General features: G+C 47.2%; 1 protein-coding gene across 2 annotated transcripts in view; it reads left to right on the top strand.

The window, feature by feature from the left end:
• Window positions 1-1,024: 1,024 nt before the first annotated feature.
• The window catches only part of OAS3 (2'-5'-oligoadenylate synthetase 3), a 28,860-nt gene continuing 13,272 nt past the window's right edge, over window positions 1,025-16,612 (top strand). The window contains exons 1-7 of one of the 2 annotated variants that reach the window (XM_033220516.1): window positions 1,025-1,565; window positions 4,437-4,719; window positions 7,320-7,495; window positions 9,589-9,827; window positions 10,786-10,939; window positions 11,708-12,052; window positions 13,551-13,833. In XM_033220516.1, the coding sequence (XP_033076407.1) occupies window positions 1,389-1,565; window positions 4,437-4,719; window positions 7,320-7,495; window positions 9,589-9,827; window positions 10,786-10,939; window positions 11,708-12,052; window positions 13,551-13,833 (1,657 nt within the window). In that variant the 5' untranslated portion in view covers window positions 1,025-1,388. The remainder of the gene's footprint in view (window positions 1,566-4,436; window positions 4,720-7,319; window positions 7,496-9,588; window positions 9,828-10,785; window positions 10,940-11,707; window positions 12,053-13,550; window positions 13,834-16,612) is intronic. The other variant, XM_033220515.1, reaches the window with a different exon arrangement.

The following is a 16,612-nucleotide window of genomic DNA, read 5'->3' as shown; positions in this document are numbered from 1 at the left end:
GGGCGCCTGTAGTCCCAGCTACTCGAGAGGCTGAGGCGAGAGAATGGCGTAAACCCGGGAGGCGGAGCTTGCAGTGAGCTGAGATCCGGCCACTGCACTCCAGCCTGGGCGACAGAGCAAGACTCCGTCTCAAAAAAAAAAAAAAAAAAAAAAAAGACTATTACCTGAAAAGTACTCAGAGACAGAGTAAATGCTGGGTCCCGGGGCAGACAGGAGAGAGGACCTGTGAGTTTTTAGTAAGATGGGGAGGAGGAGATAGGCTATGGCTTGTACCAGGCCTGGAAGAGAGCTCAGGCGTGCAGTCTCTGGGAACCTGGGTGGAGAAGCAGCAAGAAATAAGCAGAAAAAGGAGGAGACAGGCCATGAAGATAGAAGCGCAATGGTCCTGGATTAAAATCTCCACTCTGCAGCTTATAGCTTACAGTCTGCTTAGCTTTGTGCCCGTTCCGAGAGGATTTCCCTATTGCAGCTTTACAATGTTTTAATGTGTAGTGTTGTTGTGCAAGGTACCATTCTAAACTGACTGACTTTCCTTCCTCCCTTCTCCTCCAAAATAATTTTTAATTCTTGCAGACAGACTTTAGATCGTGTGTTTGAAGTTTTTAAAAATGGAATTTTTATTGGAACTGCATTACACATATAAATTATTTAGGAAGAGTTGGCTTCTGAAGAAGGCAGCTCTGTGGGCTTGCGCTGGGTTTGAATCCAGCCAGATAACTTTCCAGCCGTGTTACCTTGGGCAGTTACCTAGTTCCTCTGTACCTTGACTTCCTCATCTGTCAAATGGGTGATGATAATAGCACCTACACCATGGTCGTTGGGAGGAGTCAGTGAGAGTCTCCAAGTGTGCTTTATTATCATTAGTGGTGGCAGTGGTGTTTAGAACACATTCCTCAGCCAGACGGCAACATAGGAGTTCTCCGTTTATTAAATCCTGATTTTTTTTTCATGTAAAACCTGCACATTTCTGAAATGCTCTGAGTATGTTACTCAATATGTACCCATACGTTCTGTGGACCTGCTTCTGTCAAGATACTTTGTTAGGTTGTGATTAGTTCGTTGCAGCTGGTGGTTGCAGGGACAGCTGGAAGCAAGGAGATGAAGGAGAGGAAGTCATAGCTGGAAAGGGAACCAGGAAGTGGGTGCCAGATCCAAGAGCTGCTAGAAAGAAACGAAACTGAAAGCAGGGAATTTCCCAAGTTTGGGGAGGAGTAGAGAAACCTAAGGAAGACAGAACCTGCAGTGCCGGTCCCCATTTCACGCCACTCTCGAGACCGAGGACCTAGGTCCTGGCGAGCTGGGCGTGGTGCGGAGAGCCGAGCAGGGAAACCAGAAATCTAAAGGCCGCGCCAGAACCCTGCTTCCCCTTGCAGCTGCGCCAGGTGGCCATGGACTTGTACCGCACCCCGGCCAGCGCGCTGGACAGGTTCGTGGCCACAAGGCTGCAGCCGCGGAAGGAGTTCACAGAGAAGGCGCGGCGCGCCCTGGGAGCTCTGGCCGCTGCCTTGAGGGAGCGCGGGGGGCGTTCCGGAGCTGCTGCCCCGCGAGTGCTGAAAATCGTAAAGGTGAGGTGCCGCCTCGGGGTCTTTATGTGTCCAAAGGGGACAATCTTGGGAGGACGCTTAAGCCTCACATAGCCTTACGGTGGGGGTGGCTTTTATCCACTTGTGCACCTCTCATTCATTTCTTTAACAAACACTTCCAATGTGCCAGTCCTGTACTAAGTTCCCTGAACATACGAGCCAGGTAGGTACTCTTAAGTCTGCTTGACAGATGGAGAAACTGAGGCACAGAGCGGCACAGTGACATGTCCAATCCTGTAAGAGGCCCAGCCAGGATTCAAATCCAAGTAGCCTGATTCCTGCATCTCTGCTCTCAGAGGCTGCCTCTCATCCATTTTCATTCACTCACTCACTCACTCATTCACCCAGTCATTCAGACAGGCTGAGGGCCTCACACTATGCCAGACCCTAAGGATACAGAAGTAATAATACTCCATAACAGCCAGAATAGCCCAATTTATCGAGACATTACCAAATAACAATGAAAATTATCTCATTAAATGAGTATTACCTCGTTTCATCCCCACATTCAGTGAGGTAGGTATTATTGTACCTGTTTTATGGATAGGGAAACTGAGGCTAAACGCCAAACTACTGCTCTGAGTCACTTTTTTTTTTTCTTTGAGACAGGGTCTCGCTGTGTCACCCAGGCTGGAGTGCAATAGCACGATCTTGGCTCACTGCAACTTCCGCCTCCCGGGCTCAAGTTATTCTCATACCTCAGCCTCCCAAGTAGCTGGCACTACAGGCACACACTACCACTCCTGGCTAATTATTCGCATTTTTTTATAGAGATAGAGTTTTGCCGTGTTGCCCAGGCTGGTCTGGAACTCTTGGGCTCAAGTGATCAATTTGCGTTGGCCTCTCAAAGTGCTGGGATTACAGGTGTGAGCCACCGTGCCCAGGTAATTTTTGCATATTTTGTAGAGATGGGATTTCACCGTGTTGCCCAGGCTCCAGGTCACTTTTTGTCACTTAAATACAGCCACACTGCCACTGTGATCCCAGGACACTCGCAGATTCAGGGAGGAGACAAGTCATGAGCTACCTTATCCTCAGGGTAAATTCGGGGGTACCAGGGGTGGATGGACCGAGGGAACCTGGGTGTGCTAAAGCAGATTTGGAGGTTGTCAGGAGAGGGAGTGAAAACGCAGAGTAGAAATGGCCTCAGAGCACCTAGTGGTTTCCTGGGGCTGACTCTCAGCTTGGGAGGTGGGGAAGGAGGACAGACTTGTTGCCTAGGAGGTATGAAGTCCCGTTTCTACCTTGGAGACGGACAGGAGGGATTTCTGTGCAGCAAGAGAAAGCCCTGGCATCCTTAGCTTCCCTGGAAAGGGGTACGGCAGGCGGGGGGGTCTTGAGCACAATCTCCGTGTGCTTTCATTTCCTCCTTTATGAAGTGAGCACTGTGCTTTTGCTTCCTCTTTTGTAAATTGGTACCTTACTTCCGGGGCTGTGAGGAAGGTTCAGTGAGATGAAAGTGTGTGAAACGTGCAGGAAGTGCCCAGCCTGTAATATTCCCTCTTCCCACTTTGTCAGCAGCCCCCACATTGTGGGAGCTGGAAGTAAAAGGACTGGCATAATCATCGGGATAAGTAGGGGGTCCCAGTTTGTGGCAAGACTTGCTCCTGGAGGGCTCCATCCTGGTTCTTGCTGTTTACTGGCTGTGTAACTCATTTCACCGTCTGAGCCTCACTCCCCATATCTGCAACCACATGTAACTACATCACAGTTGTTTTGTGTTGAAAGTGAGAGTAGAGACGTCAGATCCCAGACACACAACAGTGGCTCTGACAATGTTTAGGAGTTTCTTTTCCAAATTCTCAGGTTGGAAGCTTTGCTGAAAGAAACACTGATCACACAGGTCTCAGAAATTGAGTCATGTCACAGTTCTGTACCCATTCTGAGCAAAGATTGCAAACGTGTGTTCTGCAAAGCAGAATTTGTTTTACCTGCGGTCTTGAGTTTTTAAAAAGTTAGTTGCCAACATTTAAAAATCATGGCTATAGGCCTGGCATGGTGGCTTACTTGGCCTGTAATCCTAGCACTTTGGGAGGTCAAGGAGGGCAGATCGCTTCAGGTCAGAAATTCGAGACCAGCCTGGCCAACATGGTGAAACCTCATCTCTACTAAAAATACAAAAATTAGCTGGGCATGGTGGTGCACACCTGTAGTCCCGGCTACTCGAGAGGCTGAGGTGGGAGAATCGCTTGAACTCATGAGATGGAGGTTGCAGTGAGCTGAGATGGTGCCACTGCACTCCAGCCTGGGCAACAGAGCAAGACTTTGTCTCAAAAATAAAAATAAAATAAGAATTATGGATTTAGCACAGCACGGTGGTGCATGCCTGTAGTCTCAGATACTTGGGAGGCTGAGGCAGGAAGATCACTTGAGCTCAGGAGTTCCAAGCTGCAGTGAGCTACAATCGTGTCTGTGAATAACCACTGCACTCCAGCCTGGGCAACATAGCAAGACCCTGTCTCTTTAAAAAAAAAAAAAAATGTAAAAACTAGCCAGGTATGGTGGCATGTGCCTGTAGTCTCAACTACTTGAGAGGCTGAGGCAGGAGGATCACTCGAGCCCAGGAGTTCAGGGCCGCAGTGAGCACAATTATGTCACTGCATTCCAGCCTGGGTGACAGAACAAGACTCTGTTTCTATGGAAAAAAAAATCATGGATTTACATATTAAAATTGCTTCTCTTGAAATCTCAAGGCTGGCTACCCTGGACTCACATTCCCGTGTGGCTTCAACATCTAGAACCATGTGGCCACAGTCTCTCCCCAGCACCCTCACTTCACTTAAGTCACCTGCCAGGTTGCAAGGCCACTAGAATTGGACAGTATGAAATTCTGAGTTGTTTTTCTTTGCCCAGGGAGGCTCCTCTGGCCGGGGCACAGCTCTCAAGGGTGGCTGTGATTCTGAACTTGTCATCTTCCTCGACTGCTTCAAGAGCTACGTGGACCAGAGGGCCCGCCATGCAGAGATCCTTAGTGAGATGCGGGCATTGCTGGAATCCTGGTGGCAGAACCCAGTCCCTGGTCTGAGCCTCAACTTTCCTGAGCAGAGTGTGCCTGGGGCCCTGCAGTTCCGCCTGACATCCATAGATCTTGAGGACTGGATGGATGTTAGCCTGGTGCCTGCCTTCGATGTCCTGGGTGAGGGGTTCCTGGACTGTTCCAGGATTGGGGGCAAGATCACTGGGAACAACACAGGACTTCCAATTCTAGCCCAGCCACCGACTTGCTATGTGACCTGGGCCAGCCTCTACCCCTCTCTCAGCCTCAGTTTGGGGACTAAACATATTGGACTTGTGCCAGACAAAGGCAGAGAAAGCCCAGTTCCTCCTGGATCTGTGGTCCTGCTGTCAAGGAGCTTGGCCCTCCCACAAGCATCTGGTAGTTTCCCTCAGCCACTGCCTGGAGCAGTTACTGCTCAGCCCTTCCACAAATATTCCCGAAAGCTAAGCCAAGTGGACACGTGGCTAGCAGTAGGGGCCTGGGGACCAAACCAGAATTCCGCAAAATCTTGTATTTTATCTTGAAAACATTAATGTGATTTTTGCATTCTTTGTAATATACCTGTGCTTGAGTTAAGATAAAAATATGTCTTTTGTGTCCTCATCCGTAAAATGAGGATAATACCAATGGGGATATTAGTAATCTTATCGAGTTGTCAGAAGAATTAAATGCATTAATATATGTAATCAAACATAGAAGTGTGCCTAGTGGGCCAGGCGCTGTGGCTCGTGCCTGTAATCCCAGCTTTGGGAGGCCAAGATGAGAGGATCGCTTGAGCCCAGGAGTTCAAGATCAGCCTTGGCAAAACAGCAAGCTCTAGTCTCTACAAATAATAATAATTTAAAAATAGCCAGGTGTAGTAGTGCATGCCTCCCTGTGGTCCCAGCTGCTGGGGAGGCTGAGGTGGGAGGATTGTTTGAGCCCAGGCAGTGGAGGCTGCAGGGGGCTGTGATTTTGCCACTACAATCTGTCTAAGACTTCTTAAAAAAAAAAATGTCTAGCATGTGATAAGGGTTGTAAGAGCGTTTACTATTATTATTTCTATTATTGTTGTTGTTTCTATTATTATTGTTATTATTATTTACCTTGATGATCTGGGGGATAGCTTTATCCTTTGGGCAGGTAGCCACATCCCCTATGCCTGGTACCCCATGCCTAGTGTATCCACTTACTAGGTACACACACACACACACACACACACACACACATTTTTAAGACAGGGTCTCATTCTCACCCAGGTTGGAGTGTAGTGGCATAATCCTGGCTCACTGCAACCTCCATCTTGGGTTCAAGCAATCCTCCCACCTCAGCCCCCCGAGTAGCTGGGACTACAGGCATGCACCACCATGCCTGGCTAATTTTTTTTTTTTTTAATAGAGATAGGGTTTCACCAAGACCAGTAGGCTGGTCTTGAACTTTTGGGCTCAAATAATCCACCTGCCTCAGCCTCCTAAAGTGCTAGGATTACAGGCATGAGCCACCACACCCAGGCTGGGTATATATATATTAGTCATAATGGTTCCTACTTATTAAATGCTTAACTATTCCAAGAACTTGACATGTTTTATCTCATCAGTTCTTCACAACAAACCTATGAGGTTTCAGCTTCAATTTCACCAATGGGGAAACGGAGGCTCAGAGACATACAGTGACCCACCCAAAGCCACACAGCAGGCAAGCGGTAGCAGCAACCTCAGGGAATTATGGAGAGTGTTTACTTCTCCCAAGTCATGCCCATGGGAGTGGTGGAGGAAAAGGTGCATCCTGTAAAGTCCACCAGCTCTGAGCTCAAATCCTGACTCCATTGCATGCTGGCAGTATAACCTTGGGCAAAGCATGGAATTTCTCTGTGCCTCAACTTCCTCAGCTATCAAATGGGATGAAGAACTGTACTTGCCTCATAGGGTTGTGGTGGAGATACATGTAAAGACCTTCTGTCCAGTGCCCAGTATGCAGTAAAATATATATATAGATATAGATATAGAGAGAGAGAGTTCTTGAGTTCAAGCGATTCTCGTGCTTCAGCCTCTGGAGTAGCTGGGATTACAGGCGAGTGCCACCATGACTGGCTAATTTTTGTATATTTTTAGTAGAGATAGAGTTTCACGATGTTGGCCAGGCTGGTCTTGAACTCCTGACCTCAGGTGAACTGCCCACCTCGGCCTCCCAAAGTGCTGGGATTACAGGTGTGAGCCACAGCCCCAGGCCTGTAGTAAAAAATATCAACAACCACTGCTAAAGGATCAGGGCTTTTTGCCTTTTATTGCTTGGGCATCATTTTCCTCTCTGTGACACCTCTTAATTAAGGGTATGTAGAGTGGTGTTTTGAGGAAGGCTCACGGAAGGAGAGAGTTGCCAGGCTGCAGGTACTGCTGACTCAGCTGGAAGCATCTTTCCTGTTTAACCATCTTAGAATGCAGCTGCTCTTCTTTGAGCTATTGCTCCAAGGACTGCCTGGCCATTTGGGAGGGAGGGACTCTCCCACTGCATTCTGGAGTGCCGCTTTTCTTCCCAGACTCCTGAAAAGCTCCGGGCTCTCTTCCCAGTCCCCCGACTCCCATGTTGCCAGATTTCTTCCCCTCCAAATTCTTCCCATTCTCTCTCAGTGCCCCAGGCTGAGCTCGGCAACCTCCATCCTGGGTTCAAGCAATCCTTCCACCTCAGCCTGTGGGCTGCCCACCGCCCTCCATCCTGTGTCCTCAGTGCCCTTCCTAACTCACAGCACTTCACACCAACAGGTCAGGCTGGCTCTCATGTCAAACCCAAGCCACAAGTCTACTCTACCCTCCTCAACAGTGGCTGCCAAGGGGGTGAGCATGCGGCCTGCTTCACAGAACTGCGGAGGGACTTTGTGAACATTCGCCCGGCCAAGTTGAAGAACCTGATCTTGCTGGTGAAGCACTGGTACCACCAGGTGAAGCCACTTGGGAGGGTTGCTCCAGACATGTGACTATTTGCTTTGTACTTCCATAGTCGTGAAACTGTTGTCATACATTTAGTGGCCATTCATGTTCTCTTTCTGGGAATTATCTGTTTATGTACCTTGTGCATTATTTTCTCCTCGGTTAGCTGTCTTGTTATTGATTTGTTGAAGCTCTTTATATATTGTGGATACTGATCCTTATTTAGTTAATATAATGCATTCTTCCAGTATTCTTCCAGTCCGTGACTTGGGCTTTTGCTTTGTTTAAAGATTATTTGTAGGACAAAATATTTAAATTTTAATGTACTCAGATATATCCTTTGAAAAATGAGTTATTCTTAGTGTGTCTTAAGAAGTCTTTCCCTATCCTGCCAGGTGCAGTGGCTCACGACTGGAATCCCAGCACTTTGAGTGGCCGAGGCAGGTGGATCACTTGAGGTCAGGAGCTCAAGACCAGCCTGGCCAACATGGTGAAACCCTGTCTCTGCTAAAAATACAAAATGTAGCCAGGCGTGGTGGCACACACCTGTAATTCCACTTACTTGGAAGGCTGCGGCAGGAGAATCACTAGAACCCAGGAGGCAGAGGTTGCAGTAAGCCAAGATTGCACCACTGCACTCCGGTCTGGGTGACAGAGCCAGACTCCATCTCAAGAAAAAAAAAAAAAAGAGGTCTTTCCCTATCCTGACTTTGTAAAATGACTCTTTCATATTTCCTGCCACCGTATTGTTTCCCATTGTATTTCTGTTCATATTCAGGACTTTGGCCTGTCTGGTATGGTATGAGGAAATGTGGAGGTAGTACACCTCCCTCCCCAGCCTCAGGGATGCTCCCTTGCTCTGTTTATGTTTGTTGCCAGACTCTTATGCACTGGGGAAAGTATGCCAAGTCTATGCCTGGAGATGGAGGAACAGGCTCCCCTAAAATCTTGCAGCACATGGCTTGGTCATTCTGATGGACCAGGCATCATAAGCAGTCTGTCTAGGAGATTCTGGATTCCAATTCTAGCTCAGCCATCTTCTTGCTGTGTGACCCTGGACAAGTTCCTAGCCTTCTCTGGGCCTCTGTTTCCTCCACTTGCACATAAATAAATATATGTGTTGGTAAATCTTACTCAGGTTCTTTCCACATAAGATTCTCCAGGGGCAGAAAATGCTAATAGCCTGGTACTTCTTAAAAGGGCAAACTCCTGGATATGGTGACTCATGGCTGTGGTCCTCTCTATGCAGGAGGCTGAGGCAGGAAGATCACTTGAGCCCAGGAGTTCAAGGCTGCAGTGACCTATGATTGAGCCACTGCACTTCAGCCTGGGCAACAGAGCAATACTCTGTCTATAAATTAAGTAATTAATTAATACAACTATGGAGTCAGCCTGGTTGGGCGTTAGAAATTCTATCTTGATCTGGGTGGTGGGTATACATGCGCACCCAGGCGTGTTTATCACCCCAAAGACAGGGGGTGAGTGGAGGGAGTGTGGAGATGCTAGGTGCTTCTAGTCAGGTGGGTCACCTTCTGGCAAGCTGAAGCATCCCCTCTGGAGTTACTCAGAGGCCTGGAATTCTTGCCTTGGCATGGAGTAATCCCCCCCTGGTACATGGAGATCCCAAGTATATGGTTCACAAATAGAAATAATGCATTTTGGGATGGGGGATAGACAGCTGGAGTGAGGAGGGAAGGACAGAGTCCTGGCCCGCTGCCCCACCCCACTCCAGGGGTGAAAGGGCGACAACTTGGTGCCCTTCTCCAACCATCCACGAAACTGGGACCCCAGATCTGCTTCACCTTTATCTGAGGATAGGTAGCAAGTTGAGACTACCCTTGGCTTCTCTCTGACTGCTCCCTGCCTCCTTGGGACTTGAAACTTACACCCCTCCCTCCCACCACTCCCCCATCATACTAGCCAACCACTTTGCTGAAGCTACCAGTGAGGGCTGGTGAGAAATGCCACTTGTTCTTGGAACAGGCTTGGAACACAGCATCTTGTCTCAGGCTCAGCCTGGAAGGTCCCCAGTCTGGTTCTGCAGAGAGCTGGGTCTCTTTCCTCTCCTTCATCCTTCTGAGTCCCCTGCCATGCCCTCTCACAGGTGTGCCTACAGGGGTTGTGTGAGGAGACACTGCCCCCGGTCTATGCTCTGGAATTGCTGACCATCTTCGCCTGGGAGCAGGGCTGTAAGAAGGATGCTTTCAGCCTGGCCGAAGGCCTCCGGACTGTCCTGGACCTGATCCAACAGCATCAGCACCTGTGTGTCTTCTGGACTGTCAACTATGGCTTCGAGGACCCTGCAGTTGGGCAGTTCTTGCAGCGGCAGCTTGAGAGACCCAGGTACCTCCTAATAATACCTGTTCTCCTGTCCTGGGGCTAGGGGGAGATAATTAACAAGGATAAAACTGGTCACATCTACTGAGTGCTTGGGTGTAGGCCAAAGCTAAATGCTGCATGTACATGTTTTAATTCACTGGATTCAGCCCAGATGCAGCACATTAGAATTACCTGGGGGAGTTTTAAAAAACATACCAGTGCCTGACCCCACATGTTTTATGTGTGAATGTTTTGCTGATGTATAGCAGAAAGTGCGTGTTCTGATGAATGTGTGAAGACTGCATACTTTGAAACCATCACCCAGATCATGGTAGAATATTTCCAGCACCTCGCTGGTTCCCTCTCAGTCAGTAACCTTCCAAAATCACCCCACTTACACTTTTAAGATTACAGTTGTGCCTTTTCTTAAATCTTATTTAAATGGAATCATGCCACATGTACTTTTGTGTCTGGCTTCTTGTTCTGTTCTCAAGATTAAGTCTTTGAGATTCAGCTATATAGTTGTGGATCATTCTTTTTTATTGCTGTATAGTATTCCATTGTGTGAATTTATCAAAATATGTTGTCCATTCTACTGATGATGGACATTTGAGTTCTTTCAACTTGGAGCTATTACAAATAGGGCCATTATAAACATTTTTGGACTTTTTTTTGGCGCATATGCATATCTGTTGGAAATATACCTAGGAATGAAATTGCTGAATTGTAGGGTGTAACTCAAGAGCCCTTGAGAGTGGATCCTGGTGTCTTGTGATTCCAACGTGCAGCCAGGGTTGACAATGATAAGCAGGCAATGTTGTTATCCTCATTTTGCAGACGAGGAAATTGAGGCTCAGAGAAGGTAAATCATTTGCCCCAGGTCACACAGCTGGAAAGTAGCAGAGATGTGATTGGAACCAGGTCCATTTCACTCTAGAACCCTCTTGCTAACCAGAACCTTCTTGTCTCTCTGAAATTGCAGGCCTGTGATCCTGGACCCAGCCGACCCCACATGGGACCTGGGGAATGGGGCAGCCTGGCACTGGGATTTGCTAGCCCAGGAGGCAGCATCCTGCTGTGACCACCCATGCTTTCTGAAGGGGATGGGGGATCCAGTGCAGCCTTGGCAGGGGCCAGTAAGTGAGGGGGTCCCAGGACCCTTGGGTTTTGCACTTTGTTTATATGTCCAGTGTTTCCTGAGCATCTACTATGTGCCATATGGTGTGGAACAGGCTTTAAAAAGCAGGGGTGGCTGGGCGTGGTGGCTCACGCCTGTAATCTCAACATATTGGGAGGCTGAGACGGGCAGATTACCTGAGGTCAGGAGTTTGAGACCAGCCTGGACAACATGGTGAAACCTCGTCTCTACTAAAAATACAAAAATTAGCCAGGCGTCGTGGTGGGTGCTTGTAATCCCAGCTACTCGAGAGGCTGAGGCAGGAGAATTGCTTGAACCAGGGAGGCAGAGGTTGCAATAAGCCGTGATCACTCCTTTGCACTCCAGGCTGGGTGACAGAGTAAGACTCCATCTCAAAAAATAAATAATAAATAAATAAATAAATAAATATTCACAGGGCAGCAGGCATGTAAAACGGTCTTATCACCAAGCTCAAGCTGAAACTGCCGGGGCAAAGGAGCCCTTTGTTTTTCTGCACCTATGGTCTGCTTACCAGGCCTTTCTGCCCATAACAAGGGCACCCATTTTGCAGTTTATCCCTTCAGAAAGGCACCTTTTTCAACTCTGCCCAAAGATGCCAGGTGGGTTCGCTGTGGCCCTCCCACTTCCCCTCTCTAAGCCTCAGTCACCCTGACTGTACAAAGGGCGGGAGCTGGAGAGAGAAGGCACTGGGTTGATGCAGAAACCTCTGCACCTGGCTGAGGCAGCTCCTTCAACGACCTTCCAGGGTCTTCCACGTGCCAGATGCTCAGGTTTGGGCCACCCCATCCAGCTAAACCCTAACCAGAAGACCCCTGAAAACAGCAAGAGCCTCAATGCTGTGTCCCCAAGAGCAGGGAGTAAAGCACCTTCATGCCCAGCTCCCGGCCCCTCTGGGGCAGTCAGCGTCACCCCCTCTGTGCCGGGAATGGCCTTGGACCTGTCTCAGATCCCCACCAAGGAGCTGGACCGCTTCATCCAGGACCACCTGAAGCCGAGCCCCCAGTTCCAGGAGCAGGTGAAAAAGGCCATCGATATCATCTTGCGCCGCCTCCATGAGAACTGTGTTCACAAGGCCTCAAGAGTCAGCAAGGTGAGTTGGGCCAGTAGAGACACAGGGGGACCCTATCGAGGGGTCAGCGTGGGAAAGGGAAGGAGATACAGCAATGGAGCTGAGGTTGGGCTGGGGAACTGCACAGCCCGGGAAGGATGATTTGCTGGCTTAAATAAAATATATTTAAGTGCCAGCTTAGATTTTCTTTTTTTAATGATACAATTTTTAAAACACTATTATGAGAATCAGATCACTTGCCTCCTCAGCTCAAAATTCTCCATGGTTTCACAGGGTGCAGAGGCCTCAAGTCCTGTAGGGTGGGCCCTGGTCTCCCTCTGGCCTTGACTTACTCCACACTGGCCTCCTGGCTGCTCTGAGCTTACCAGGTCCACAGGCCCATTCAAGGCCTCTGTAGTGGCTGTTTTCTCTTCCTAGAAGAGAATGAGAATTCTCTTCCCCATCCATTTGTCTCTCTTTTTCTCCTCTTCAAGGTTCTTGATCCAATGTCCTCTTCCACTGAGGCCTGACCATGCAATTTAAAATTGCAATTTTTCCCGGGGCACGGTGGGTCACGCCTGTAATCCCAGCACTTTGGGAGGTCAAGGTGGGCAGATCACCTGAGTTCAGGAGTTCGAGACCACCCTGGCCAACATGGTGAAACCCTGTCTCTACTAAAAATACAAAAATTAGCCAGGTATGGTGACGGACCCCTGTAATCCCAGCTACTCGGGAGGCTGAGGCAGGAAAATCGCTTGAACCCGGGAGGCAGATGTTGCAGTGAGCTGAGACCGTGTCACTGCACTCCAGCCTGGGTGACAAGAGTGAAACTCCATCTTAAAAATAAAAATAAATAAATAAAAATAAAATTGCAGTCTTGCACTACCAGCCCCCTTTCTGCTCTGCACAGTGCTTAGCATTTTCCTTTTCTCCCCCAGCCAGCATGTAAGTTCCAGGAGAACAGAAATTTTGTATCCTCTCCTCTTCTTTCCTTCCTGCAACAAACATTTAGTGAGCACTGACATGTACCGGGATATGTGTGATATCCCATGTGATACCACATTACATGTCAGTGCTCACTAAATGTTTGTTGCAGGAAGGAAAGAAGAAGAGAGGGAGGGAGGGAGGGAATTGATGGAAACAGGGCAACAGAGCGCAACTGCAGGCCCTATTTGGACTTGGGACCTCAATTTGCAACTGTTGGCCCAGATGTGCTGTCAGTAGGCGCTGCAGATAGTAGGCTAAAATGTTTGGTCGCTGCCCCTACTCAGCCCCAACTCCATTATCTGTTGCTGCAGATTGGCCTGACTTAGCTCAGGCTTCATGGATCAGAGGGCAGATGCAGGCAGTTACAACTTGACTCTCCTTCACAATTCTAAGAGGTCACAGGACCCATGCAGTCGGCCTCTGTCATAGTGCCCAGACCTGACATCAGCGAGAGGGCAGGTTCCAGGCTGTAGATGGGCGCCAGTGATGGGATCATAGTCTGACTCCCAGGCTCCTAGGAGTTCCCTGGTCTGAGCTGTACTTCCCTCCCCAGGGGGGCTCATTTGGCCGGGGCACAGACCTAAGGGATGGCTGTGATGTTGAACTCGTCATCTTCCTCAACTGCTTCACGGACTACAAGGACCAGGGACCCCGCCGCGCAGAGATCCTCGATGAGATGCGAGCGCAGCTAGAATCCTGGTGGCAGGGCCAGGTCCCTGGCCTGAGCCTTCAGTTTCCTGAGCAGAATGTGCCTGAGGCTCTGCAGTTCCAGCTGGTGTCCACGGCCCTGAAGAGACGGACAGATGTTAGCCTGCTGCCTGCCTTTGATGCTCTGGGTGAGGGCGCCCAGCATGTCACTTGGAGAATGATAGGGACCTCAGGTGCCCATCTAACTGGGGTGCCTGCCTCCTCTTTGTGATCTTAATTCTCCTACTTGACCAAGCATTGAAAACTACTTTGAGATATTGAAAGTAATCATCACCATCAAATCTTACAACTATTTAGTGCTTTAACTTTACAAAGATTTTAATTATGAAACGTTTCAAGCATGCAGAAAACTACAGACATCACACACCCATGTACCCCAATTCAGATTTAAAAAATGCGAACAGTAGGCATATCTGCTTGGTATTTTTTTTAAAGAAATCCTCATGTTATAATTTTCTTCCTTATTTTAAAGGGTTTACTTTATGGTTCATTTTTTTTTTAACTTTTGGAGGTGAATCTTAGCTTAATAATTGTCAGTTTTAGTCAACGCAATTAAAGCTACTGATTTCCCTTTCAGTACCACTTTAGTTACAGGGTAAATCTTTTGTTTGACATGTATAATTTTTATCCTCATTCCGGTCTAAATATTTTGTACTTTTAATTATGACATCATTGTTTGCTGTTTCATCCATGAATATTTGGAAGTAGCTTTCCAAATGAATGTTTTGGGGTTTTGTTTGCTTTTGACATTTACTTATTATCTTTTTTAAAACTGTAGTCAGAAAACATACTTTATGTGATATCAATTATTTGGAATTTGTTGGCATTTCTTAGGTTGCCCATGGTTGAAAAGAATGCATGCTTTCCAGCCAGGCATGGTGGATCACACCTGTAATCCCAGAACTTTGGGAGGCCAAGGCGGGTGGGTCACTTGAGTTCAGGAGTTCGAGACCAGCCTGGCCATAGTGAAACCCTGTCTCCACTAAAAATACAAAAAAACAAACAAAAAATAACCTGGCGTGGTGGCATGCACCTGTAATCCCAGCTACTCGGGAGACTGAGGCAGGAAAATTACTTGAACCTGGGAGGTGGAGGTTGCAGTGAGCTGAGATTGCATCGCTGCACTCCAGCCTGAGAGACAGAGTGAGATTCCATCTCAAAAAAAAAAAAAAAAAGATCGCATGCTGTCATTGCTGAATGCAGACTTCTATATAGGTCCTTTAGATCTAGTTTATGACCTTTTGCTCAGATAATTTTTTGTTTAGTCTCTAATTTCTGAGCAAGATATCTTAAAATCTCCTGCTCAGAATGGAGACTTATCCATTGTTCCTTGCAGTTCTGTGAAGTTTTGCTTCTAATATTTTGAGGCTATGTTATTGAGAACATATACGCACATAATTATTATACTTTATTGGGTTGTACTTTTTATCATTAATAATCTTCATTACTTCTAAACGTTATCTTTGTCTTAAAGCCTTTTGTCTGATATTAACAGAGCCGCAGTCCTCTTTTGTCGGCGTTTTCCTGATGTACCCTCTCCACTCTTCATTTCCTAGTATGTGTTATTACATTGTACCCTTTATAGGCAGCACAAAGCTAAAAGACAAAAATGAAACAAGCAACAATGATATAACAATTTACACAGGTTTAACAGTATCTTGGAACTAAACTACCAGACACTAATAATAGGGGAGACTGTTTCTTTTGTTTTTGTTTTCACAGTCTGTGCAAATTAAAACTTATGAATATAATTAACAAATTTTTTCACCATTGCTACTTAATTTCCAGTTCTTCCTTCTGGATTCATTTTCCTTCTTACAGAAATACATCTTTTGGTACTTTTTCAGAAAGGGTTTATGAGTGACAAATTTTTCTCACTTTGTCTAAAGCCCTTTCTGTTTCACCTCCACGCTTGAATGGGATGCTTGACACTTGTTTTCCTTAGTTCTGCTGTCTTCTTACCTGTTGTTGCTGATGAGAAGTCTCTGTCAGTTGTTGATTTTTTTGTTGTTAACAATCTGTTTTTTTGTTTGTGTGCGTGGTTTTTGTTTGTTCATTTTGTTTTGATTTCCCTTTTGTTGGCTTTTAAGACTTTCTCTTGGTTCATAGTATTCTTCAGCTTCTCTTTGATGTATCTGTGTATGGATTTCTTTTTAATGTGTCCTCTTTGAAATGTGCTGTCCCTCCTGAATCTGAGAGCTCAATTCTTCCTTTAGTTTTAGGGAAATGTCTTCCAATAGCTCTTCGAATACTGCCTCTCCCCTATTTTCTCTATTCTCTACTTCTGGAACTCCTGTTAGATAGTTTCTTATCTCATCCTCCATGGCTTTTCATCTCTCTCTCTCTTTTTTTTTTTTTTTTTTTTTTTTTGAGACGGAGTCTCTCTCTCTGGAGTCTCGCTCTGTGAGAGTTCAGTGGCGCGATCTCGCTCACTGCAAGCTCCACCACCTCCCGGGTTCACGCCGTTCTCCTGCCTCAGCCTCCTGAGAAGCTGGGACTACAGGCGCCCGCTACCAAGCCCAGCTAATTTTTTTGTATTTCTTTTTTTAGCAGAGACGGGGTTTCACAGTGTTAGCTAGGATGGTCTCTATCTCCTGACCTCGTGATCTGCCCGCCTCGGCCTCCCAAAGTGCTGGGATTAGAGGCGTGAGCCAGTGCGCCTGGCCGCTTGTCATCTGTCTCATTGTTCCCATCTCTTTGTCTGTCAGGGCTGCCTGTTTTTCAGTGTCTTGGACCTGTCTTCTGGTTTATAAACTCTATTAAAATAATGTCTACTCTGCTGCTTATCCTTAATTTTTTTTTAATTTCAATGACTTTTTCACCTCTAGAAGTTGTGTTTCTCTCTTTCTTAAATCAATCTGTTATTTGTTCATAGGCTTCAATTCTTTCACTGTGGTTTCAGTGTCT

Source organism: Trachypithecus francoisi, unplaced genomic scaffold (genome assembly GCF_009764315.1).
Source record: "Trachypithecus francoisi isolate TF-2019V2 unplaced genomic scaffold, Tfra_2.0 Lachesis_group11, whole genome shotgun sequence".
Taxonomy (NCBI): Eukaryota; Metazoa; Chordata; class Mammalia; order Primates; family Cercopithecidae; genus Trachypithecus; species Trachypithecus francoisi.
The sequence above is the reverse complement of the archived record's forward strand: the minus strand, read 5'-3'. Positions and strand labels throughout refer to the sequence as shown.